The sequence below is a fragment of the Canis lupus genome, chromosome 27, assembly GCF_048164855.1.
Source record: "Canis lupus baileyi chromosome 27, mCanLup2.hap1, whole genome shotgun sequence".
Lineage (NCBI taxonomy): Eukaryota > Metazoa > Chordata > Mammalia > Carnivora > Canidae > Canis > Canis lupus.
The window spans coordinates 23,152,895-23,180,259 of record NC_132864.1 but is presented as its reverse complement, the minus strand read 5'-3'; the positions used below and the strand labels follow the sequence as shown (position 1 = coordinate 23,180,259).

The 27,365-nt window shown below is 37.2% G+C and overlaps 2 protein-coding genes across 5 annotated transcripts in view; both read left to right on the top strand.

The window, feature by feature from the left end:
• Nucleotides 1–27,365, top strand: part of SPPL3 (signal peptide peptidase like 3) — a 139,929-nt gene that overhangs the window by 99,718 nt on the left and 12,846 nt on the right. For 2 of the 4 annotated variants that reach the window (XM_072802830.1, XM_072802827.1), the window contains 4 exons: nucleotides 16,662–16,750; nucleotides 23,545–23,664; nucleotides 24,387–24,465; nucleotides 25,422–25,534. In XM_072802830.1, the coding sequence (XP_072658931.1) occupies nucleotides 16,662–16,750; nucleotides 23,545–23,664; nucleotides 24,387–24,465; nucleotides 25,422–25,534 (401 nt within the window). Of the gene's footprint in view, nucleotides 1–9,776; nucleotides 10,030–16,661; nucleotides 16,751–23,101; nucleotides 23,139–23,544; nucleotides 23,665–24,386; nucleotides 24,466–25,421; nucleotides 25,535–27,365 lie in introns of those variants that run through there. The other 2 variants (XM_072802826.1, XM_072802828.1) reach the window with 2 other exon arrangements.
• LOC140619445 (thymosin beta-4-like) lies at nucleotides 11,253–12,056 on the top strand. The gene has a single exon (XM_072802831.1). It carries the CDS (start codon nucleotides 11,464–11,466, stop codon nucleotides 11,593–11,595), a length of 132 nt encoding a protein of 43 aa, XP_072658932.1. The 5' UTR covers nucleotides 11,253–11,463; the 3' UTR covers nucleotides 11,596–12,056.

The following is a 27,365-nucleotide window of genomic DNA, read 5'->3' as shown; positions in this document are numbered from 1 at the left end:
TGAGAGGAGAAAGTGACATAATCTGGTTTGTGTTTTGGAAAAATTGTTCTGAGTTCTATATGAGAAATAGCTTGTTGAGTAAGAAGAAAGAGTGAAACAAGGGAAGTGGAGAGTGTTCTCCTACACGCAAGAAATGATGATAGCTTTAATTATGCTAATGGTGGAGTGAAATGTCAGTGGATTTAGGACAAGATTGCTGATAAAATGGATAGTGTGTGTGAGAGAGAGGAGTCAAGGAAGAATCCAAGGTTTATGGCCTAAACAACTGAATCCAGTGATGATGCCATTTCTGAGATGGAAAGCTCCATAAAGAAGCAGACTTTTCATGGAAACATGATATACAAAGCAGATACAGTTTGTCAAGAGACTGCTATTGGTTCTCTTTCTCTCCCTGCTGTTTAATTTGGGACAAGAAACTTAACCTTTGTAGACCCCTGTCTGGTAAATTGTTACTTGATTATGAGTATTACTATGATTTATGATAGTAGTGTCATTTATTCTGACTTGTTACGCACTCTCTCTCTCTCTAAGCTTTCCAGAGAGAGTTGTAAGTATATTTTAGTAGTGCTTAAGCAAATATATTTTTACAACAAAGTTTCACATCTTTTTCTTTCTCAGTATTTAGTAAACAAGCAATCCTGCATTTACTGCTTGTTACATTTCAAATATTGGCAGTTTTATGTAGCTCAACCTGATGGATTCTTTTTACTCATCGACCTAAGATCATATAGGGGTTTTTATTTATGCCTCTTCTCAGAAATATCTCTTTGGGTTTTGTTTTTGTTTTTGTTTTTTAAAGATTTTATTTACTCATGAGAGACCTAGAAAGAGAAAGGCAGAGACATAGGCAGAAGGGAGAAGCAGGCTCCCTGAGGGGAACCTGACGCAGGACTCCATCCTAGGACCCTGGGATCACGACCTGAGCCAAAGGCAGATGCTCAACTACTGAGCCACCCAAGGTGCCCCTCAGAAATGTATCTTTGTGATAAAAGAAGTGAAAATTGAAGTAGTGAAGTAAAACTAGTAGCAAACTAATTTCCTTAATTCTTGCTTTCACCTAAATGTGGGATAGCTGGATGAAGAACTGGACTCTTATTTGGACATAGATTCCTTGATGAAAATACAGTGTTCTTCATTGAGGCATAGCCAGTTGGGTTTCCTGTGGGTTCTGAATGATGCTTTCCAGTCTACATGCTGTCTGATTCCTACAATTTGGGTTTTTTAACAGTTCAGATGCTTTTTAATTGTTGTGAGTTGATTTCTATTACTGTAAGAGGGTTGGGTGAAGATGTATGATTTTTGTTGGCTATTACTGTGACATTGAATTTTAAAACGTGTCAAAGATGAAGAAAACAGCTAATATTTTACTGAGCATTTATGTGACAGGTATGGTGCTAAGTGCTTTACATAAAGTCTCATTGAATCCTTATATTAATTTGACAAGATAGATGTTGTTTTTCTCATTTTACGAGTGATGGAACTGGGCCCAGAAATGTTAAGTAGTCAAGTGTAATAAGTGATGGAGCTGGGATTCAAGTACTTTACTACTGCTGGCTGTTGAGAACAATAACAAAATTTCAAATCTGAACCAAATAAATTGATCTGGTAGTGAAGTCAGAGGGAATGAGAAGCTTTCTTATAAACCTGTTCTTGGTTCTTATAAACCTGTTCTTGGAATTTCTTTTCTTCAGCAGTGGTCTTCAGGCCTTTTATTGTGCATAAAACTCACCTGGAAAAGATTGGTTCTCTAGGTTTAGTTAGGATAGGGCCCAATACCCAAGCCTATTCAAGTGGCCTGCATGATACACTTTGAACAGACTCTTTCCTGACCTTTTTTTTTTTTTTTTAAGATTTTCTTTCTTCATGAGAGACACAGAGAGGCAGACACATAGGTAGAGGGAGAAGCAGACTCCCTGAGCCTGATGTGGGACTCGATCCTAGGACCCCAGGATCACTACCTGAGCCAAAGGCAGATATTCAACCACTGAGCCACCCAGATGCCCCTGTTCCTGGCTTTCTAGGTCATTAGTTCTTTTTTTTTTTTTTATTCATAGAGACACAGAGAGAGAGAGAGGCAGAGACACAGGCAGAGGGAGAAGCAGGCTCCACGCGGGGAGCCCGATGTGGGACTCGATCCAGGGTCTCCAGGATCACGCCCCTGGCTGCAGGCAGCGCCAAACCGCTGCGCCACCAGGGCTGCCCATAGGTCATTAGTTCTTAATTGCTAGTAGCATTTTCAGGGCTCATTCATTGATATGTTGTTTACCTTTTACAGATCTATTTGAAACTCTCCTAAAGTTCTCAGAGTTATTCCCTTTTGCTAAAAAGAAAAAAAATTCCCCTCCAATGTTTAATCTTGTGCTGTCCTTGATGGTTTACCACTACCTACTACTTAAATTTTCTCCATTTGCTTCCATGATTCATTTTTATGCTACCCTGCATAAAGAACATACACAATAAAACGTTTCTTGAATTTGAGTAGAACTGTTTGTGTTGCCTGCCTGCCAGCTACCCAACCAAGTATGTTCATATCTCCTCTGAGACCATAAGAATATATTATTTGCTTATTTAATTATCACATTTTATTTATTTGAAGCTGTGAAGACATGGAGAATATAATAAAATACAGGATTAAAGATTTGTGAATTGTGCTGGTTATTTCCCACCAGTCTTTCATGTTAAGAAAGAATAAAGAATAACTATGCTGTGTAAAACTAGATTCTAAAAGCCAAAACAAGGGACACCTGGGTGGCTCAGCAGTTGAGCCTTTGGCTCAGGGTGTGATCCCGGGATCCAGGATCAAGTCCCACATCGGGCTCCTTGCAGGGATCCTGCTTCTCCCTCTGCCTGTGTCTCTGCGCTCGCTCTCTCTCTCTCTCTCTCTCTCTCTCTCTGTTTCTCATGAATAAATAAATAAAATCTTTTAAAAAAAATAAATAAAAATAAAAGTCAAAACAAATTCTCAATTTAGGAACCCTTATGTTTGCCATCCCTTGGCTGAGCTTTGCTGGATTTCCTATATTACTTAAATTGACACCTGTCTCCCTTAGTCTTTCCATTGCTCAGAAAAAAAACAGTATACTCACTCATCTAATAAGTATGTCCCTGAAGAGTTTGACAAACTATAGAAGAGCATTAACAGTGAGAGAAAGGGGCACCTGGGTGGCTCAGTTGGTTAAGGGTCTACCTCTCGGGCTCAGGTCTTGATTCCAAGGTCCTGGGGTTGAGCCTTGAGTCAGGCTCTCTGCTCAGCGGGAGAGTCTGCTTCTCCCCTTCCCTCTGCCCCTTACTTCCTGCTTGTGCATGTGTGCTCTCTTGTTCATTCTCTCTCTCAAATAAAATCTTTAAAAAAGGGGCAGAGAGAGAACAAACTTCCAACTGCAGCTCATTACTGGCAAGATACTTGAGTTCTTTCCTGTCAGGAATCATAGACAAACAAACGTATAACAGGTTTGAAATAGATCTAAAAGAAAATCAAAAGGAAGATTTATTTTATATCCTCTCTCTCTAAATAGAAAGATAACTTTTTAAAAATATTTTATTTATTTCTTCATGAGAGATATAGAAAGAGAGGCAGAGACACAGGCAGAGGGAGGAGAAGCAGGCTCCATGTAGGTAGCCCCATGCAGGACCTGATCCTGATCCCAGGAATCCGGGATCACACCCTGAGCCAAAGGCAGACGCCCAACCGCTGAGCCACCCAGGTGGCCCGATAATTATTTAATATATATTTATCTATAATCCCTATATAAAGTTGGTATATGAAGGAAGAATGGAACTTCTATAACTGTAGGGTAACTACTATCTTTTTTAAGATAGGTGCTTTCCTGTGTTTTCTTCAATGGCAAAGGCAATTTGTTTGCTTATACCCCATCCTACTCTAGGAAGACAATGTCATCAAGTTAATGAGACTGCAGAGAGAATAAGAAATGCACTTTCTATGATTGTGTTGCCCTTCACACTAAAGCTGTATCATTGTAAAGTCAGACTAGTCGAGTAGAAACAAGTTCCATGCTGGTCCACAGTGTCATGATGCATCATGATGCGTGTTGATCACACAGTGGTGTGGCATGCAACATGTTATCCTTTGAGCTGTTCTTGCTGCCATCTCATAACCTGTCCTACCTTCAGAAAACAGCATATACAGGAACCAAATATAGGGCATGGTTATGTACATTGTAATATATATGGACAGGTTCCTTGATAATATTTAACCGTTTCATCAACTCTTTTTAAAATGTTCCATTTAGGGCACTCCGGGTGGCTCAGCGGTTTAGCGCCACCTTCAGCCCAGGGCGTGATCCTAGAGACCCTGGGTCGAGTGCCGGGTCGGACTCCCTACGTGGAGCCTGCTTCTCCCTCTGCCTCTGTCTCTGCCTCTCTCTCTCTGTCTCTCTCATGAATAAATAAAATCTTAAAAAAAAAAACAAAGCTATTTTAAAAAATAATAAATGAAACATTTTATTTTTTTAACATTTTGTTTATTTCTTCATGAGAGAGGCAGAGACACAGGCAGAGGGAGAAGCAGGCTCCACGCAGGGAGCCCGACGTGGGTCAATCCCCGGTCTCCAGGATCACACCCTGGGCTGAAGGCGGCGCTCAACCGCTGAGCCACCCGGATGACCCTAAAATGTTTCATTTAGGGTGGTTCAACAGTTGAGCCTCTGCCTTTGGCTCAGGACCTGATCCTGAGGTCTAGGGATCAGATCCCTCATTGGGCTCCCTGTGAGGAGCCTGCTTCTCCGTCTGCCTATGGCTCTGCCTCTCTCTCTCTTTCTCATGAATAAATAAATAAAATTTTTAAAAAGTGTTCTACTTATAAATATTTAGCTTAGATCCAGTTCAACCATCTTCAGTTCCCCTCTTCATTGCATCTGCTTCTAATATTAGGATGATCAAAAACATGGTATTCTTAAAATACTAAGATAAATTAAGATTAAAAATTCCAATTTACCTTTCTTCTCCAGTTCTCCTAGTGCACTCCATTATCAGAATTCAAATGAGTGAAAAAGTGTAACTTAGTAAAAATGTCCTCAGCTCCATTTTGCTTCCTGAAATGCTTTATTTTTGCTCTGCCCTGTTCAAAAGGATTTCAGGCCATTTGCTAAAGTTTTCCAACTTGTGATAAGATGAGGTAAATTAAAATGGGGCCAAAGAAAAGAAAAAGTATGGGTGGAGACAGCCAAAAGTAATTCTAAAAATGCAAACCATATTGGCCAACACCTTTACTACTGATGGTCCACAAATCACACAATAAGCTTTCTAGCCGCCAACTTTCAGAAGAAAAAAAGAAATAAAAAAGCCAGCTGTTCAGATCACTTACAACTGTTCCTGGTCTTAAGATCATACAGACCTTTATCCTGAAGACCCCCTTCAAAATCAGATGTTGAAGAACATCTCGTGAAAATACATTTCAGCAAAAGTAATTTGGCCAAAATTAGAGGTACACTGCCAGCAGCAGAAAGTTGTGGTCCAGATTGCTACCTTATTCTGGTCTAACATTATATTTTGGAATATCTAGAGAAGTATATGGATTGTTCATTCTTCAAGTGATTATTCCTGAATATTGATCTCTTGATAAATGTTGGCAACAATCCAGACATGTACGCTGTTGCCAGCTGAATACAGAACTCTTTGTCTTATAGTGCTCAGAGCACATTTGTATTTTCATCAGAACTAAGGAATTTAAAAAGGCCTAATGATAAGTGCATATTTCCCCTTGTTCTGGGCAAGTAGTAGAAATTCCCACAGACCTAGGATTTTCCTCAGAAAATCATTTTTAATCTAGTCCAGTACATAAAGACATGAGTAATTGATTTCCTAAAGTTCTGTTCCTTGCAGCTGAAATCAGTTTTAGTGTAAAAAAATTTAGGGCAAATATAACCAGATTTCCACCTCAGCCAAAATAAAATACTATTGAAGCACTCAGAGAATGTTAAACCATTTCCTCATATAATGTCTGATATATTACTTATGAAATGCACATCAAAATGACCCAAAAAAAGCACATTTAGGATTTTCACTTACTAATTTAAATTTGAAGAATGTTGATCAGTTGTTGTTCTGACACTATAATTAACTGGCAGACTCAGTTGTCAGTTGAACCCTACGCAGCTCAAGATAAGCCATACCATCATGGGACACCTGGATGGCTAAGTGATTGAGCATCTGCCTTTAGCTCAGGTCATGATCCTGGGGTCCTGGGATCGAGTTCTGCATCAGACTCCCCACGGGGAGCCTGCTTCTCCCTCTGCCTATGTCTCTGCCTCTCTCTGTGTGTCTCTCATAAATAAAATATTTTTTTAAAATGCCATCTACTTATAAAAGGTTGCTTATCTTAATATTTCTCTGTAATAAGATGAGATATGTGCAATTCATCCAAAAATGTTACCAGATTAAGTTAACTCAAGGAGAAATGCTGTATAGTTATTTTTTTAATAAGAAATAGTATGTATTGATATAAAAAGGTGTCATTGGCATATTACTCAATGAAAAATTAATTTGTGAAATAATATATTAATCCTCATTTTTTGAAAAAGGCAGTTGTATACCAAATGCATTTATCTCTGGAGATAGGGATTATGGAAGTCTGTTATTTCGTATCTTTTCTTACTGTTTGAGTTTTTTCATAGTAGATATATTCCTTTTTTCAAAAAAAATAGTAGTTTGTTTTGGAAGGGGAGCTGTTATAACCAAGGCAGGGTTTATAGTGAGAACCTTCATTTCCTAACCGTATGGGGATAATAATAGAGCATCTTCATATTAGTTTGCTATAACTGCCATAACAAAGTAACATAGTCTGGCTAACTTAAAAAACAGGAATTTATTTTGGGAGGCCAGAACTCCAAGATCAATGGTTAAACAAAAGATAGTTGGTTTCATGCTGAAATAGCTTATAGATTGCTGTCTTCACATATAGATGGTACCCTTCACATAGACTTCTCACATGTATGCATGTGCCTGGGGTGGCTATCTGTCTCTGTCCTAATTACCTCCTCTTATAAAGATACCAGTCAAATTGGATTAGGGCCCACCCTATCTACTCCATTTTAATTTAATTACCTCTTTAAATGCTCTGTCTCAAATACAGTCAACATTCTAATTATAGTCATTCTGTGAATAAAAAGAAGTCTTGCCTGTAAAGCAGCTAGCATAATGCCTGACAGGATAAGCCCAATAAAGGTTAACTATTACCATTATTTTAACCCTTAGGAAGTTTTCAGTTGCTTAGTCAGAAAACCATCTCTTACCTGGATTCTTAGTAGTAAATTCTTTTATATATATATATATATATATAATTTATTTATTTATTTATTCATGAGAGACACAGCATGAGAGAGAGAGGCAGAGACACAGGCAGAGGGAGAAGCAGGCTCCCCACAGGGAGCCCGATGTGGGACTAGATCCCAGGTCTCCAGGATCACAGCCCAGGCTGAAGGCAGCACTAAACCGCTGAGCCACCCGGGCTGCCCAGTAGTAGATTCTTCATGTTCTTCTCAAGCATTTATAATTAGAAATTTGTATGCCTCCTACAGCTTGACCCATAACTATTTCCTCTTCAGTCATAGTTGATGACAAGGCAACTAAAAATAGCAAATAATATGCTGTAATTTAGATGGCTTTTCCCACGATGGTAGGTGGTTGTCTGTGATGAAATAGCCACAGCTAAAGTCTTTTTATGAGTGTGTTTAAACATTGATTTCAGTAACCCAGACTTGCTGTTAAGGAAATAGCCAAGATAAAATTTGGCTGGAATGTCTAGTAATAACATTATGATGAATTGATGTGTGTTATTGTATAGTAATAATGATGAGATTGTGATGGGAGGGGGAGGGGGAGGTGAAAGTGTCTTTCATGAAGGTGGAACAAACTCTTCTAAGTCCAGCCAAGCAATTTCTGTAGAGTTAATATAAGATTACCAAGGCAGGCGGGATAAAGGCCCATAATTCTGCTCAGGAGACAGAGTCTTCAGCAAAGACATTATTTAAACAGCTTAAGTTAGCTGTTATTTGTGCAGAGTGGATAACTGTTACTGGACCTCAGTAGCAGTGGCCTGGAATCTGCTAAACCTGGGTTGTCCATTGATCTTGTTTTGTAAAGAATTTTCCTGTTTGAGTAAACATGTGGGGCCCCACAACCTCATTTAACCAGATTTCTGTTTTGTGTAGTAGTGACCTATGTTCTGATAATCAGGCAGTGCTTGATTTTAAGCTTATTTGAGACAGTAAGAAATTCAAAGTTAGCTTCAAATTATATAACATGCTTGCTTACTCTCTCCACTCCACCCCACTCAGTACCTCATTAGCCTATCTAAAGCTTTCATGTTCCTGCAACAGTTCTTATCAAACTAGGTTCTAAGAAAAACATTACAGCTAAAACTGGCTTTAAGTTAATCACAATCTACTGGTATTTGAAAAGATGATGAATCCTTGGCTTAAAACAGCCAGGATAGAGCTTTAAATAGTCCTTAGTTAATATATTGAACTGGAGTTAGATATCACCTGTAAGTCTATCTGACAGTACTCTCAGCAACCAGTTTCATTTACCCAGTTTAACACTCTGTTAAAGAGTGTTAAAGAGACAAAGGCTCTGTAACAGTTGTGCCTCGGGTCAAAGCAGAGCTGACCGGAACTTTGCAGTCCAGACATCAATATAATGCCTGCAGAAAGTATAGGAAAAGCTAACAGTGTGTAAATAACCAGCCCCAATGGTTGAGATGTGGGTTAATAATTTCTGTAAATGTACCATGCTATCTCCAAGATTCTGAGAAGCAGAGTAAGCATAACAAATGTTTGTTGTTGTTGTTGCTCCATTTGTAAGTGAACTTGAAAAATGTGATTTAAATTAATACAGGTCTTTTCCAAAACATGCCCACAGGGAAGAAGTGGTCTTCATATCCCCATGGCTCCAAATAGGTTCTCATGAATTAAATCACAAGTCTTAGAGTTTAATTTTCCACAAATGATTAGCTCTTCCACAAGAAATGTGAATTAAAGTTTAAAAACCATAGAAATGTTATAAACCATATACTGAAAACTAGGACAGATGTCTTAGCAAGAGAAATATTTGCAAAATGTTGTATCTAGTTTGTTGTGGAACTATTCAAAGTTGACAGAGTAGAATTTGTCCCAGAAGCCAGTCACTAAAGCAATGACTAGGACTGAGTGTGAGAATAACTAGTATACATTCTAATCTCTGTTAAAGTGTCTTCCTCTGATTACTGGAGAAATAGAAGTCCCCACTATTAGATATGAGAAGTTGGATGTTCTAAAATACAGGGTTTTTTTTTTCTCTCTCTCTCTCTCTCTCTTAATTATAAACTCCCAGGGAGGCCAACATATCAGAATCCTGACCATTCAGAAGAGGAATGTTAGCCATGTTTTAACGGGCATGCGTCTACCACATTTGTATAAATACCCATCCTTTGGTCTTACTGAAGAATTTGTCAACCATTAGGGTTGCCCTTCCAGTGCAACAGTTTGTTAAACAACTAATTAGCCAAGTTCATAGGGGACCAGGGTGAAGGGTACCTAACCAGTCAATACTCCATAGGCTTTTCTAAGCAGGTCACCAATTCTAACTGAAGACATAACCAATTGAGGCTTCTCCAGCACCTAGAGTCAAGCCATTACAGTAGAGGGTTAAATTTATTGGGGCTAGCAGATTTTGAGTCATAAAGGTAGGAAATTATGAAGTAAAGAGCATTATCAGTAGGACCTGAGCTTCATAGTTTGGTTGAGTCCTTTCCAGGAAAAATTCTGACCTCTCCAGGATAGCATCCTTTGCTTTCCTGAAGAAAGGGCTAAAATTCTACAATGTTCCAGTACCCCCAAGGACTTATAAACAGCATGAATAAGAAATGAAAGGAGGCCTCTCCTTCACTTCAAAATCTGCTCAGTTGGGACCTGAATATTTAAAAGAACTACCTAGAAGCACTTCTACTTCCAATTGAGATGGAGTAACAGGAACTGGACTTACCATCCCACCTGAAATAATGATTTCAGGAACACTGTTCATCAGACAACAAAGGTAGTAATCCTGAGAGATGATAAACTTTTTCTAGCTTTCTTAAGGTAGTACTCTCTGCCTCCAATCACCACTCCTCAAAAATTGAATTGATAATAACAGAGAGTAGAATGGTAGTACCAAAGGCTGGAGGGTTGGGGAGATTGATCAAAGGGTACAAACTCCGAGGTATAAGTTAATGTACATTGTGTGTGTATAGTTAATGTATTTGTGTACTTAAAATTTGTTTAGAGAGTAGATATCAGGTGTTCTGACCATGAGAAAAAAGGATAATTATGGGAGGCAATGGATATGCTAATTAGTTTTATTGTGGTAAGCATTTCACAGTATATACATATATCAAAACATCATGTTGTATACCGTAAATTTGTACAATTTTTATTAGTCAAAAATAAATTTAAGGGGATCCCTGGGTGACTCAGCGGTTTAGCGTCTGCCCAGGGCGTGATCCTGGAGTCCTGGGATCGAGTCCCACATCAGGCTCCCTGCATGGAGTCTGCTTCTCCCTCTGCCTGTGTCTCTGCCTCTCTGTCTCTCTCTTTCTCTGTGTGTGTCTCTCATGAATAAATAAATAAAATCTTTTTAAAATAAAAAATAAATTTAAGAAAAAGGGAAAATGTTAAAGACAATTTCTAGGTCATGGTGCAGGGAGAAACATCCCCTGCCTCAAGGAGACGGAGCTGAGAGCCCAGGAAGTCTGAGGTGCTAGAGTTAATAGGACAGAGTATAAAAGACAAAAACAAAAAACCCGAGATCTGCAGGTATATCCCTTGAGCATTCATCAGAGTATTGATCAGTGCATGCATGTGAGGAAATTACATAAAGCTAAGGAAAGAATAATGTGAACGGATTAGAAGAAGAGTACCTGCTCCTATCAGCCAAATTGGAAAGCCTTGTGGTTCACATGGCATTGGGTAGAGTACTCAGAAAGGTCTTGCCTCAGTTGGTAGAGAGTACCCTAAATTCAGCACTGCCTAATAAATTGTAAAAGCAATACCTGAACAAATACTACACCTAAGTAACTAACAATATTCCAAAACAAAGCTCAAGATGATTTATAGGAATTTTAAAATGTCAGACAACCAATGGGAATATAAAAATATAGAAACAAAGTAAAACTCACAATATCTCGCATACATGCAGAGGTGACAGGCAGCAAAAAAGGAAAACATGACCAATGACGAGGAAAATAACCAGAACCAATCCAGGACTGACACATATGTTGGAATTAACAGAGAAGTACATCAAAACTGATATTATAAATTCCAACTGTACAAAAAGTTAGGTAAATACATGGAAGATATTCCAAAATAGCCAAAATCAAGCCTCTGGAAGTGAAAACAAAAACAAACATACACTGAATGGGCACTCAGTGGCAGTCTCTGCTCAGACCCGATACTGCTTCCTCATGCATCTCACTCTGCTTCCTCCGTAACCATGTCTAACAAACCTGATATGGCTGAAATTGAGAAATTTAGTAAGTCAAAATTGAAGAAGATAGAAACGCAAGAGAAAAATCTGCCTTCAAAAGAAACAACTGAACATAGGAAGCAAGCAGACAAAACGTAATGAAGTATATACTGCCAGTATGCACTATACATTCCCCAAGCATTGTGTGTTTAATTTTACTGCCTTTAGCTATTTAACTTTATAAGAAGCGGAGAGTTTGGAATAAGTTTAAATGACTGCTGCTCCTTTTACATCAAAGTATTGAGGACTACTGACAACAAAGGCCACATACGTATCCTCCCATCTGCCTGTCTGGCTGGCAGAAAAGGAAGAGAACTTGCATGCTGGTGAAGAAGTTGGGTAGGACAACAATGAAATCTAGAGTAAAATCCAAGCTGTTCTAAGGTGCTGTAAAATGCTGCTTAATCAGAGTGTTATTTTTTTGTTGTTGTTAAATGATATTAATTATTGGAATGGAGTGTCTTTTTAATATGTAAATAAAAAGTTTCAAAACTTGAAAAAAGTACACTGGTTGGGGTTAACAGCAATTAGATATTATAGAAGAAAAGACTAATGAACTTTGAAAGCACAGTGACAGAAAATAATCCAAAATGAAATAGAGGAAAGAGAGGAATAAAAAGTTTTTAATAGAGTGTCTTTGACCTGTGAATATCAAAGAACAACCCCCGTGGGCTAATAATATGGGCAATCAGAATCTCTGCAAGAGAGAAGAAAGAGAAGGAAAGAAAAATTCTTGAATTAGTAGGCCAAAATTTTTCCAAAATTGAAGAAAACTGTAACCCACAGATTTAAGAAACTTTAAACCCATAGCACATAAAACATGAAGAAAACTACTCTGAGGCACATCAATAACCAAGTCACTCAAAACCAGTCATAAAAGAGAAAATCCAAAAAGGAGCCAGGCTGTGGGTGGGCAGAAGAACATGTTATATAGGAACAAAGAATAAGGATAAACACCAGATTTCTCATCAAAAATAATATAAGTGAGAAGACAGTGGAACAAGCGCTTTAAAGTACAGAAAGGAAAAAACCATCAACATAAAATTCTGTGTTGACAAATTCTTTTGGCAAAAAATCTTTCAAAAATGAAGGCAAATTAAGATGTTTTTAGATACACAAAACCATTTTGCCCTATAAGAAATGTGAAAGGAAGTACTTCAAGCAGATTAAAAATGGTACCAGCTAGAAATCTGGATCTACACAAAGAAATAAAGATCACCAGGAAAGTAACAATATTGCTAAGTATAAAAGGATTATTTTCTTATTATTTAAAAAATTTTAGAATATAATTGACCATGTATACAAAAATAACAGCATATTGTGGAGTTTATAGCATAACATGTAAAAGCAGAATGCATGGTAATAGTATAGAGGTACAGAGCAATAAATGTAAACTGTTGTCAGGTGTTTATACTATACATGAAGTACTATATAATGTAACTTTAAGTTATACTGTATTGGTAATTTAATGTAAACATTAAAGATGATTAATATAAAAGCTACAATGACCACTAAAATAAAAGAATGAGTTACAGATAATAAGACAACAAAAGAGATAAAAGAGAATCATTAAAAATATTAATCCTAGGGCACCTGGATGGCTCAGTCAGTTAAGTGGCTGACTCTTGATTTCAGCTCAGGTCATGATTTCAAGGTCATGGGATTGAGCCCTGTGTCAGGCTCCGTGCTCAGCAGAGTCTGCTTGAGGATTTCCCACCTTCTCCCCCATCCCCTCCTCCCGATTGTGTTCTCTTTCTCTCTAAAATTAATAAATTAACCTTTAAAAAAAGCAATTCTGTTAGTCCACAAGAAGTCAGGTAAAGGGGAACAACAAAGATAGGACAAATAGCAATATGATAGTCTCAGACCTGATCATAACAATTGAATGAAATTGGTCTAAACACTGCAATCAAAAGGCAGCAATTGTCAGATTGAATTAAAAAGCAAGATCCAATTACATGCAACTTACAAGGAGCACATTATAGACACAAAGCCAGAAAAAGATTTAAAAGATTGGGAAAAGATTATATTATACTATATTCATCAAAAGAAAGCTGGAGTAACTATATTAATACTAGACAAAGCAGCTTTCAGAGCAAGGAACATTATTACACAAGGTTATTTCATAATGATAAAGGGGTCGATTAATCAACAAGACATAATAATCCTAAATGTTTATGCATCTCAGATCTTCAAAATACATGGGGCAAAAACTGATACAGACTTCAAGGAGAAATAAAACAAAAAAAAAAAAAAAGAAATAAAACAAATTCACAAATATAGCTGAAGATTTCTAACCCTTCTCTTAGTACTTGATAAAACAAATTGTCAGATAATCAGTAAAGATATAGTGGGTTGGGGACACCTGGGTGGCTCAGCAGTTTAGCGCCTGCCTTCGGCCCAGGGCATGATCCTAGGGTCCCGGGATCGAGTCCCGCATCAGGCTCCTTGCATGGAGCCTGCTTCTTCCTCTGCCTGTATCTCTGCATCTCTCTGTGTCTCTCATGAGTAGATAATGAAATCTTAAAAAAAAAAAAAAAACTATAAGATATAGTGGGTTGAATAATATTCTCAACCGACTTGACCTGATTGACATTCATAGAACACGTCATTCAACAGGAGAATATGCATTCTTCTCAAGTGCACATGGAATATTTACCAAGATAGAGTGTATTTGGGGATATAAAACAAGTCTCAATAAGTGTATATAAGGCATAAAAAGTATGATCTCTGTTGGTTAGCTGGGGATACAGTAACAAAATAGCACATTTTGGATGTCTTAAATAATAGAAATTTATTTTTTCACAGTTCAGGAGGCTGGAAATCCAAGGTCAGGGTACCAGCAAGGTTGGGTTTTGGGTCCATCCCAAAGACCCAGTCACCAAATACCATCATACTGGGAGTAGGGCTTCAACCAATGAACTTTTGGGGGAGGTTGGGGGGGAGGGTAGCAGACACATTCAGTCCCTAACAGATCACAATTGAATCAAATTAGAAATCAATAACAGAAAGAGATGCAGAAGATTCCCAGATATGTGGAAACAAAAATAACACTACCATACATCCAAAAAGAAGTCAAGTAGGAAAATAAAGCACTTTGAATTAAAAGAAAGTGAAAACACTCAATTTATGAGATGCAACAAAAGCAATGCTTGGGGGGAATTAACTTCTCTAAATGCCTAGGTTGGAATAGAAGAAAAAAGGTATCAACAATCTAAACTTTAACCTTAATAAACAACCTGGGAGGAGAGCAAATTAAATCCAATTTAATAAACAGGCAAAAGGTAAGAAGAATGATCAAAGCCAAAATAAGTGAAATATTTTCTCTAGGGGTAGAGAAAAATGAGTGAAACTAAAAGCTGATTTTTAAAGACCAGTAAAAGTAGTAAACCTCTGGCCAGACTAATCAGAAAAAAGAGAAGACATAAAACCAGTATCAGGAATGAGAGAGGTGATATTACTAGAGCTTACAGATACTAAAAGGATAATAAACGACCCCTATCAACAACTTTATACCAGTAAATTTGGTGACTTAGATGAAATGGACCAATTCTTTGAAAGACACAATCTGAAAGACACGATCTGGTAAAGCTCACTAAAGAAGAAATCAATAGCCTGAATAGCCCTATATTTATTAAAGGAATTTAAGACTGTCAGACTGTTTTCCAAAGTGTTTGCACCACTTTACATTCCCTCCAGCAATGTCCTTGATTATTATCTGATTTTCTAGTTACAGCCATCCTCATGAATATGAAGAAGGTGCTTATCTCATTCTGTTTGGATTTGTATTTTCCTGATGACTAATGATGTGAAACATCTTTTTGTGTACTTATTGGTCTTTTGCATATCTTTCATTTGCATATCTTCTTTGGAGAAGTATTTATTCAGATCCTTTGCTTATTGTTTAATAGAGTTGTCTTTTTATTATTGAATTGTAGGAGTTGTTTTATGTTCTTAATGCAAGGCCCTTATCAGACATATATAATAGATATTTTTCTCTCATCCTATGAGTTGGGGCTTTTTGATTATGTCCTTTGAAGCACGAGGTTTTTATGTTGAAGTCCAATTTATCGTTTTTTTGGCTTGTGTTTTTGGCATCACATATAAGAATCCACTTTCAAATCCAAGATTGTGAAGATTTATTCCTGTGTTTCATCTAAGAATTTTATAGTTTATTCAAATTATTCAAATTAATTAAAATTAAATGTAGAATTCAGTTCCTCATTATACTCTCACATATTAAATGCTCATGTGGCTAATCTCTACCCAGTGCAGATACAGAATGTTTCCATCATTGCAGGAAGTTCTTTGGGACACAAACACTTTAACATAGTTGAAGATGAGCTAAGAACTTGAACAGTTAGTTAACAAAAAAAGAAAGAAATGAGAACTCAATGTACACAAAATTGTTTAGTAGTTAAAGAAGCAAAATTAGAAAAGAGATGGGATTGTTAGTTCCTCAGATGGACAATGGACTACTTCCTTCAGGTCTTGACTTAGAAATCATGCCAGTGTGGCTATTCCAACCCACCCTATTTAAAATTTCAAACTTAGTCTTTTCATTTCCTACATTTTCTCATTAGCTGTAACCATTAATATACATTTAACTTACTTGTCTATTGTTGGTATCCGCCCTCTTTGAATGTACAATCCATGAAAGCCTGTTTTATGCACTATTTGTTGTAATCTCCACTATGTAGAACAGCCCTATATATAGCAGAAACTCAAGAATATGTTAAATGAAACCTGATAAGGTATAGAGAAAAAATGCTCTCATACACTGCTATGAGAGAGTAAATTGGTATAACTTTGTTGAAAGCAGTTATGTAGTATGTTAAAGTCTCAAAAATTGTGCTTGCCTTGTGACCCAACACTTCTCTTTCTAGGTATTTATCATATGGAAGTAATTAAGGATGTGCACAGAGATATGGTTGTTAGATTCAGCCACAATGGAATGCTTTTATCTGCAGTCAGGAGAACTCTTGAACTGACATATTAGAAGGAATGTAGATTGTTTTTCAAAATGTGGCAACAAGAACTGTTTAAAGAGCCTTTCCAATCTTTTGTAATGCCTTAGCATGTTAAAATATTGTCTCATTACTGACTTTTCAAACATACTTCTTTCTTAAGCAGAATTAAACTTGCCTATACAATTTTTTCCACAGGTCCCTTAATATGGACTTTGAAAATCAAGATAAGGAAAAAGACAATAGCAGTTCTTCTGGGTCTTTCAATGGCAACAGCACCAATAATAGTAAGACATTTTATGTCAATTAACCTTCATACATGTAGTGGTCTTAATTAGATTCTTTCTATAACCCCAGTTAATTTACTGGGTTTAAGGATTTATGCTTGGTTATAATAATAAAATCTAATCTATATGGTATAATTTGTAAAAATTCTTAATGTTCTGAATCTAAACCACTGATTTCTTGTGTACTGCAGGTGTCTGCCTGCTTATGACTTCATTTAAATTCTTTGATGTTGATTATTTTGTAATAATCATTGATCACAAATTCATTCAGGGACTTTTTTTTTTTTTAAGATTTTATTTATTTATTCATGAGAGGCAGAGACATAGGCAGAGAGAGAAGCAGGCTCCATGTGATATGGGACTTGATCCTGGGACTCCAGGAACATGCCCTGGGCCACAGGCAGGTGCTCAACAGCTGAGCCACCCAGGCGTCCCCATTCAGGGACTCTTGAAGAGAGTTACATGAAGTACTTGTAAAACTATTATGACAACCTCTTCTGATATTAAAGATTTTATAAGAGTACTTGCTTTATAAGAAATAGAAGTGTGCTAAATGGCAAATGTTTCACAACATTGCTTATAATGGCCAAAAAGTAGAAACACAACTCAGAAATCAATAAATTAAAAAAAAAGAAAGAAATCAATAAATTAGTTGATGGATAAACAAAATATGGCATATCCATACAACGGAATACTATTCAGCATTAAAGAGAATGAAAAAAAAATAAATTAAAAAAATAAATAAAGAGAATGAAGTACTGATACATGTACATGCTACAACATGTATGAACCTCAAAACATAATGTTAAGAAGCCAGACAGGAAAGACTACATATTGTATGAGTCCACTTATATGAAATTTCCAAAACGGCAAATATGGAGAGACATACAGTGGAGTTTTAGTTGCCTGGCAAGTGTGGGACACTTAAGATGGGTGAATTAAAAAAAAATAAAAATAAATAAAAAAAAAAAAAGATGGGTGAATTTTGCGATATGTAAATTGTGCTTCAGTTATAGTTATAGAAAATTGATGATGCTTATTATAAAGGGAATTGAATTATAAATAAGGAGACTTGATTTGATAATCAAGAGCATGATACTAGGTTCCTGCCATGCAATTTATTAGATATATATTTTTTAGATAATCTTTTCGATATTTTGAAAGCTGCAAAAGCATGAGAGCTGGTACCCAAGCTGTTACTAGGCAGTGTGGCCAAAACACTTTGTAAGGGGTTAATAAAGTCCTAAGACAGAGATACCAAATACCACTTCCTGTCCCTGGAACAGGAACTTTTTCTCACAGACCTTTAACATAGCCTCAGAGTCCTTCTGAAAAAGCATCTGCTATCCATAGGTCAGAGTAAGCACTAGAGATTAATTCATTTGTCATCATCCATGTACAAAGAGAATAAAGAGAGAGGCAGTTCAGGGTGAGCCTTCATGGGCCAATTTAATAAGGGACTTCTGTCCCAGAGAAGGTGAGTTAAACCGTGAACTCTCGTATTGCTGGAGAAGTCATTCTGGGTGGTAAGAGCATATGATATTAGGCACTGAGGAGAGAATGAGCATGACTTATAGGAAGTGTCAAGTCACCACCTACCAGAGAGGAAATACTGAGGATCCAATATAAAGTCAGAATACTGATGGGAGAATTTTAGAAGTTAAATCAAAAAGAGATTACTTTCAGTCCCCATCAGCCAAATTCTACTTGCCTAATTTTCACCGAATTAAATGTGTTTGTTGTTCACAGGAGTGTAAAGTAGGCATTACAAATACAGTAAGTAGAATCATTTAAATATGAGTTTTTCCTTAAACTTACAACACAGATCCTTGTATGAGGATAAATACCATACCAGTAACTTGTGAGGAACCAGGTAAAACCCAGTGTCAATACCCGATCTTCAGGTTAAATGATTACATAGCACTTATCTTCTATCAACTTTTTAAGCCAAATCATTTTATACAATTGAAACTCTTTTACAAGTCCTGTGTTACATAGCATATATGCAGATGATGTATTTAAACCATATTATAAATCCATTGTACATTGAATCACAGAAATCTAAAAGAAATAGACAAAATGTGTCTGAGTACGATTTTATCTTCAAATAAATGGTTAGATCATTCCACACAGTGGACGGAAGTTACCTGGTGACATCAATTTTCATTTCTTACCACTAACATCTAAGGAGTAGTAGATGTTTTTGTTTTTTTTTTTAAGATTTTATTTATTTATTCATGAGAGACACACAGAGAGAGGCAGAAGACATAGGCAGAGGGAGAAGCACGCTCCCCGAGGGGAGCCGAATGAGGGACTTGATCCCAGGATCCTAGGATCACTCCCTGAGCAGAAGTCAAAAGCTCAACCACTGAGTCACCCAGGCGCCCCTAGATGCTTATTTAAATGGTGGTTTTCCTAAATCTGCCTCCCATGTTGTGCTGAATTATCTTCACAGAAATATTTTCTCAGTGCCTCATCTGGGCCATGAATACCAGAAAGGATAGACACAGATTAGGAGAGAATGCAGTCCACTTCCACATAATCAGGAAAAACACAATGAAAGAAATGGCTGTTGCAGCGTGGAAGGCCAGTACTTGATCATAGAGCACAACACCATTCCATATTGAAGGGACAGCATGGACAACAGGGTATATTTTTCAAAATTAAGGAAATAATAACCAGAAAGATGAACAGAGAAACACAAGAGATTGTGTAAGTGCTAAAGAGCTTGAAGACCTGAATGTTAACGATGTAGAAGAATTAGGGAGAAGCTCTCAGGAAAGGAAGGTATGAATTTAGTGTTCAGATTTTGGGAAGAGTGTTACGAATTGACTATAGAAGAAAGTGTAGATAGGTAGAGGTTGCTCTTAAAGGTTGCAAAATTTTTTTTAAAAAATTTTTTAAAGATTTTTTTTGAGAGGGAATGTATGCGCATACATAGGCACACAAGCCGAGGAAGAGGGAGAAGCAGACTCCCTGCTGATGGTGAGGCTTGATCCCAGGGCCCTAAGATCATGACTTGAACCAAAGGCAGATGCTTAACCAACTGAGCCACCCCAGCACCCTGCAAAATTTTTTAAAAAATTAAAAAATAAAGCTTGCAGTTGCTTACTCACAAAATAAATAAGAATCAAGGAATTTGTGAAATATACACAAAAATGAGTGACATATGGTTACCTAAACAGTGTGAATGTTGCTCACAATGTTGAACAAAAGAACCCAGACACACAAAAAATATGTGCTACTTAATTCAGTGTATGTAATAAGCTCAAAAAATAGGCAAAATAAATATTAGTATTTTATGATGTGCACTTGGGTAGAAAACCTATAAAATAGAGCAAAGAAGATAAAATAGAGCAAGCAAAGAAGAAAGTATCATAAAAGCCAGGATAGTAGTTCCCTTTGTGGAAAAGACTAGGGACTGAGAGGGTCACAAGAATGACTTGTGGGCTTGGCAAGCTTCTGTTTCCTGACTGGATGGTATTAGCCATGTGATGATTGAACTCTACATTTTTGTTTTATGAACTTTGCTATATGCGTGTTATGTTTTACAATGAAAAGGGCTAGAAAGAAAGTGGGAAAGAGGGAATGTCCTCCAGGTCCTCTCTGATTTTCCCTAACCTTATTCTAAATCCAGTCTCATGCCTACATCTGCCCCAAGAAACTTGCATAGAGACTTTTCCTCCTGGTACACCAGTCTTTATTTAATCAGTATTAAGTAGGTTAAAAAAGGACAACTCCCTTCCTTACCCCCATTATCTGACACCTTGAAGTCCTTTACCAAGCTTCCTGTGGAATTTATCTGAACTGTGAAGAGTATACAGTTTTTTTCAAGCCGTCATGTTACCTACTGTGTAATAGGTGCTAGTAAATAGTGAAAAGCCTGCTTCTTTAATGGAGGTGCAAAATCAGTAAATTTCTTAATTATCAATAATATGGTAGTGTATTGTTCAGTATCTATTTCATGACCATATATTTAGCCTATAGCCTTGTTCACTAATTGCTAAAAATAATTTCTCTGTACTAATTTTTTCCGTCACCATGCCTCTTTCTCTCTTTTTTTCTTTTTCTTCCTTTTTCTTTTTTTTTCTTTTTTTTCTTTTTTTGAGACTGCCCTCGATCTCTGTGTTCCACTAGCTTCTTGCCACTGTTCAAAAGTGCCTGCCTTATCCCTAGGTCTGCCTTGAAGAGAAAATCATCCTATTTCTTTTTTCTTTTTCTTTTTTCTTTCTTTTTTTTTTTTTAAGATTTTATTTATCCATGAGAAACACAGAGAGAGAGAAAGGCATAGACACAGGCAGAGGGAGAAGCAGGCTCCATGCAGGGAGCCCGTCATGGGACTCAGTCCCGGACTCCAGGATCACACCCTGGGCTGAAGGCAGGCACCAAACCGCTGAGCCACCCAGGCGTCCCTCATCCCTATTTCTTATGTTAATTTTAGCTTTAAAGGTAATGCCAGTTGCATTGGAGTAACTCCTCAATTATGAGGGCTCTGTTTTGCTATGCTCTGTTTTGTTTTGAAGTCACTGAAATGTGGCTGAAATTTCTGACTAATCAGCTCCATCCCCTTCAGAACCATTATCTCCAGACCTTTAGAAAGTACAGTATTGAAATTGTATACATTTTTTTAGTTAACATACTGTCAGCAACTAAAGGAACTTCCCTTGCCCTCTGACGCTGATGTTTGGTAAACTCCCTTGGGGCATTCTTTTATAAAACTAATGGAAGCAGTGTCTCATACCTCCACAGTTTAAAATCTGTGCTTTCGGGATCCCTGGGTGGCGCAGCGGTTTGGTGCCTGCCTTTGGCCCAGGGCGCGATCCTGGAGACCCGGGATCGAATCCCACATCGGGCTCCCGGTGCGTGGAGCCTGCTTCTCTCTCTGCCTGTGTCTCTGCCCCTCTCTCTCTCACTGTGTGACTATCATAAATAAATAAATAAAATTTAAAAAAAAAAAAAAATCTGTGCTTTCAAAAAAAAAAAAATCTGTACATTGTCTTTCTAGAAAAGCTCTTTGTATTCAGTTTTGATTGCAGATTGAACTTCTAAAATTTAGATTTTTATAAACAAATACTTCTTTCATACCTGACTTACTAATCAGTCTTTGTTCTAGCCAGCCATTTAAATTTTCTGTCCATATTTTAAACCAATATAATTAATCTGTAGACTATATGATGTTTTGTTTTACAAAAGAGGAGGGTACAAGTGTGTGTTTTAAGATTTGTTTTTCCTCATATAAAAATTATTTGAGAAACCATTATTTTCTGTTGGGAAAGGCACCTGAAATGTAGTTTCCTCTAGTAGTTCTTTGACCAAGTGTAGAGTACTCAGATAAAACAACTAGGTGAATTTCATATAGAGTTTTGTCTCATAAATGTCCATAATACACTTTAAGATTGTATGCGTGCACAGGATCCAGGGGCCAAGTTTAACTGCAGTTCTGGTCAGCCATCTTAGAGAACATGTCTATCTTGAAACATAGGTCACTCTTCCTAAATTGAAATGCCCTATTCCTTGGGTGAATTATTTGACTTTTCTGCCTAGCCAGTGAGAAGCAATTTTGTTTTGTAGAAATATTTAATATTTAACAAAAATACCTAAATAGCTTTCTTGGGACAGGTAAATTTAAATACCAAAGAGCAGTTTTTATTATTATTATTATTATTTTTTTTTTTTTACTGGAGTTCAATTTGCCAACATATAGCATATGTTGCTCCTCCCACCAAGTCCCCCCCCCCCCCCCCGCCCCAAAGAGCAGTTTTTAAGCATTAGTTGATGATTGCAACCTTTTCTGCCTAGTTATGTTCATCCTGGTCACATTATATCTTATTCATAGCCTTAATTTACTGAAAAGAAACATTTACTTCTGGCATTTCTTTATAATAGCTCATATGAATGTTTTTTCTTTGATTCCTCTCAAGAACTTTGTATCTCAGCAGGTTCTTGTGGAAGTAGATCGTACACAGATTAGTAATTTTTTCTTTTAATTCAGTGGTTATCAGATTGTGCCATGTTTCTCTTCTCTACCAGATACTTTATTATTAATGCTTCTCAACTCTGTATGTACAAGAAAATTTCAGGAGTTTTTAACGGGCCCTACTAACCCCCAGAGATTTCAGTTTCATTGATCTGGGGTTGGGCCTGGGCATTGTAATTGTTAAAGCTCTCCAGGTGATTCTGATGAATAACCACGAACTGAAAACCACTGTGCTAAATATTACTGTATCCCAAGTAATTGTTTTCTCCCATTTATCTCTTATTGGTTCCCATAAAATAATTTTTCTGATTTTTGGTTTTCAGGTGTCTTGTTCCCTCCACTCCCCAGCCCAGAGGTGTGATCCTCAGTGACAGTGGAGAAGAGTGAACATGAATAAATCTGTAGATGATGATAAGTTATTTTACTTAGTATATTTAAACCACCTCTTTTACCAAACCTGCACATGAGACTGCAAATGTACTCAAATTGACTAATGTGAATTTTTACTACCGGTTGTTGTTCCAGGTTTTCTGTTTTTGTTTATTTTTGATGGTCTTTTTTTTTTTTTGGTGCCTTGTCAACCAGATTGTTAGCAGCAGGAAGTGGTAGTTCAGTTCAAAAGTATTTCTTGAGCACCTGCTATAATGAAAGCACCATGAAGAGAGCAAGAAGTTCATAATCTCAGTGGGAAGGAAAGAATCAAAGGACCTAGATGATCTATGTCTTATGTACTAACCCCTGCAACTGTTAATGTCTCTGAAGTAGGGACATAGCACCTGTTATTTAAGTCATTAATAGGTCCCTTTTTCTCTTTCAGGTATCCAAACTATTGACTCTACCCAGGCGCTGTTCCTTCCAATTGGAGCATCTGTCTCTCTCCTAGTAATGTTCTTCTTCTTTGACTCAGTTCAAGTAGTTTTTACAATATGTACAGCAGGTAAGTGAGTTTCTTCTCTATTCTTAAACATTAACCTTACAGGAAATTTTTTCACCTCTTCTTAATCATCATTCAAAACTTAATATTTATATACCCTGCTATGCAAGTTTTTCTTCTTAAGTCTGATTTTTACTCCCTACACTTCTCTTTGAACCACTGGATGATACACATATCATCAGTTTGGGACTGCCAGCATAGCCTGAATAAAAGGCCAGGGGTTTGAAAACTTGTGAGCTTTATGACACCATAGTAGGACCATTTTGACTGTGGCTCCTTGTCTGGAAGATTACCAGAAGGTCCAATGTGGCAGAGAGCAGTCATTGGCAACCCCCACTGATGTTTCTGTAGATAGACACAGTGATAATCAGTAATTGAACGGTCAGCCCTCTGATCAGTTTTTAAGTCAAGAGGTAATAGAGTGTATAAAACGTCAGCAAAATGCTGGACATGTCAGATCATACCCTGGCCTGCTGTTTCTCTTTTCGTGTTAAGATAGAAGAGAATGAGAACCCCTAGATGTCTCTGCTTTCCCCTACTTCAAATCAGGTACTTCTTCTCAAGACTTTATCTGTACAATGCTGACAGAAGACATTTTTCTTCTCTGGTTAACTAATTGTATCTGTTGAGAAAAGTTTTCTGGGCAGTAAGTGTTTCCATAAGTCATGCCATTTTTCCTATAGTTCAAACTAAACAAAAGTTAACTATATATTTTCTTTCTCTAGTTCTTGCAACAATAGCTTTTGCTTTCCTCCTCCTCCCGATGTGCCAGTATTTAACAAGACCCTGTTCACCTCAGAATAAGTAAGGACTTGGGATTTTCCTCTAAATTATGAATTTGTGTATGTTTTTATCTTATACTTGATAGCATTGTTAGAAGTCTAAATTTCTGGTATTGACTGAGCACACAAATACCAGAAGACTGGGAAGGGAGATGTTTGATCTTTAAGACTGGAAGATGGTATTTCTTTTTGCACCTTTTCATAGCAGAGGAAATGTAAACAAACTTAGGCAGTCTGAGTTGTTGAAATATGCTTCCTGCTTAGATTATTGAAAGATAAACAGTTTTGTTTTGAAGCACTGCTTTCATTCCTTTACTAGGGAGCTAATGGGATATGAAAATAGTGGTTGACTGAAACATTTTTGCCTTTCATCTTTGGTGACCTAGAGTATATACTAGCCACTATGGTCTAAACCCCGTGTATACACTTTTTACAACTTAACTCCTAAAGCCACTGCTCCATGGAAACAAAATGCTGTGCTAACAGAGATGCCATATGCACTTAGGAAACCAGGTACTTGGGGCAGCTGATTTTCCCAAGAATTCGTGATAACCAGATAGTTACTGTCATTTTATAAATATGTATTCATCATTGCCCAGTGGATTGAAGGTCAATACTTCATTTTGTTTTCCTCATAAGAACAGAATTTCCTGTATCATGTACTTTAACTCTCCAAAGATTGGCATTGTAACTTTTTTGTGTGTGTGTGTGTTGTAACTTTAAACTTCTAAACACCCATGTTGATAATTTTGGATAAAAAAGTATAGTATCAGATGGGTGCAGAAGTATAATTAATTCCTCTGCATATCTGTAGCTTACTCAAAGGAGGTTTGGATATTTTCAAATTCCAGATGTCTGGGTATAGCCTGCTTTTCTAATCTGACCATCATGAGCTCTGGGCATGAAGGACCAAGGGAGATTTTGGTTATTGAAATATGATATATTGCTATATTAGTCCAATAAATGTGTGTTTTCCAGGATTTCCTTTGGTTGCTGTGGGCGTTTCACTGCTGCTGAATTATTATCATTCTCTCTGTCTGTCATGCTCGTCCTTATCTGGGTTCTCACTGGCCATTGGCTTCTCATGGATGGTGAGTAACATATGAAAAGTTGAAGTTTTAATATAGTTTATATAATTAAATTTGTCCTTCCTTCCTTTGCTTTCTGTGTTTTAGTAATATTTCCTCTGGTTGGGCAGCCTGGGTGGCTCAATGGTTTAGCACCGCCTTCAGCCCAGGGCATGATCCTGGAGACCCAGGATCGAGTCCCATGTTGGGCTCCCTGCATGGAGCCTGCTTCTTCCTCTGCCTGTGTCTCTGTCTGTCTGTCTCTCTCTCTGTCTCTCATGAATAAATAAAATCTTTAAAATATATGTATATGTATATATACATATACTCTGATTACCATGAATATTAGATATTCTTAGGTGGTGTTAATATTGTTGAGTTTTTTATTATTTTTACCCACATTTTTAAGATATTTTTGAATAACAGCTTTTTGAGGTATGATTCACGGTATACCATATAATTTACCTACTTAAAGTGTAAAATTCAGTGAGAGAGTTGTGCAGCCATCACTACAGTCAATTTTGGAGCATTGTCATCATCTACCCTCCAAACCCCATACCCAGCAGTCACTCCTCATTACCCACCTGAGCCCCAAGCATCCACTAGTCTCCTTTCTCTCTCTGTGGATCTGCCTCTTCTGGACATTGCACATAAATAAAATATACATTATGTGGCTGTGTGGCTGTCTCCTTTCACTTAGCATGATATTTTCAAGGTTCATTCACGCTGTAACCTCAATTGGTACTTCATTTCTTTTCTGGCCAATTACTGTTTGTTTGCATAGATATGCCAGTTTTATTTACCCATTCATCAGTTGTTGCCACTTTTTTGGCTATTATGAATAATGCTGCTATGAACATTCATGTACATGTTTTTATGTAGATTTTACTGTTACATAAATGGAATAATACTGTTACATATATTACATACAAATATATGTGTGGAATATATTATATATATGTTATATACAATAGACTTTTTATGTAATGATATGTCTGTATCGTTAACATAAAGGTGAAGCATATCCTTTTTAAAAATTCCAGAGCAGGGATCCCTGGGTGGCGCAGCGGTTTGGCGCCTGCCTTTGGCCCGGGGCACGATCCTGGAGACCCGGGATCGAATCCCACGTCGGGCTCCCGGTGCATGGAGCCTGCTTCTCCCTCTGCCTGTGTCTCTGCCTCTCTCTCTCTCTCTCTGTGACTATCATAAATAAATTTAAAAAAAAAAAATTAAAAAAAAAAATTCCAGAGCATTCCATTGTGTTACTTAACTGTTTCTGGACCTTTAGATTTTTTTTTTTTTTAAGATTTTTATTTATTTATTCATGAGAGAAAGAGAGGCAGAGACATAGGCAGAGGGAGAAGGCAAGGAGCCCAATGCAGAACTCGATCCCAGGACCCAAGGATCACACCCTGAGCCAGAGGCAGACGCTTAACCGCTGAGCCACCCAGGAGTCCCCCCTTAGATTGTTTTTAACCTTCTGTTATAAATAACCCTGAGATAAACATTCTTGTCTCACCTCTGGGTACACATGTCAGATTACTTAATAAGATTGTTTCTATGGATGAGTTCCTAGATATGAAATTCCTAGATCAAAGGATTTTTGTTAAAAATTCTTTTTTCTTTATTACTGTACTGCCTTTCAGAAAGGCAGTAGCAGTGTACATTTCTATCTGTGGCACATGAGACTCCCCCTTGATGGGTGATGATAAGGATGAACTAAGAATGGCAGTAAGAGCTAACATTTATTGAATGATCTGCATTGGGTGCTTTCCTGGGTGTTTACATGGATTATCTCATTTAGTCCTGAAAAACTCTTTGAAGGAGATACTTATTCCCACTTGACAGAAGAGGA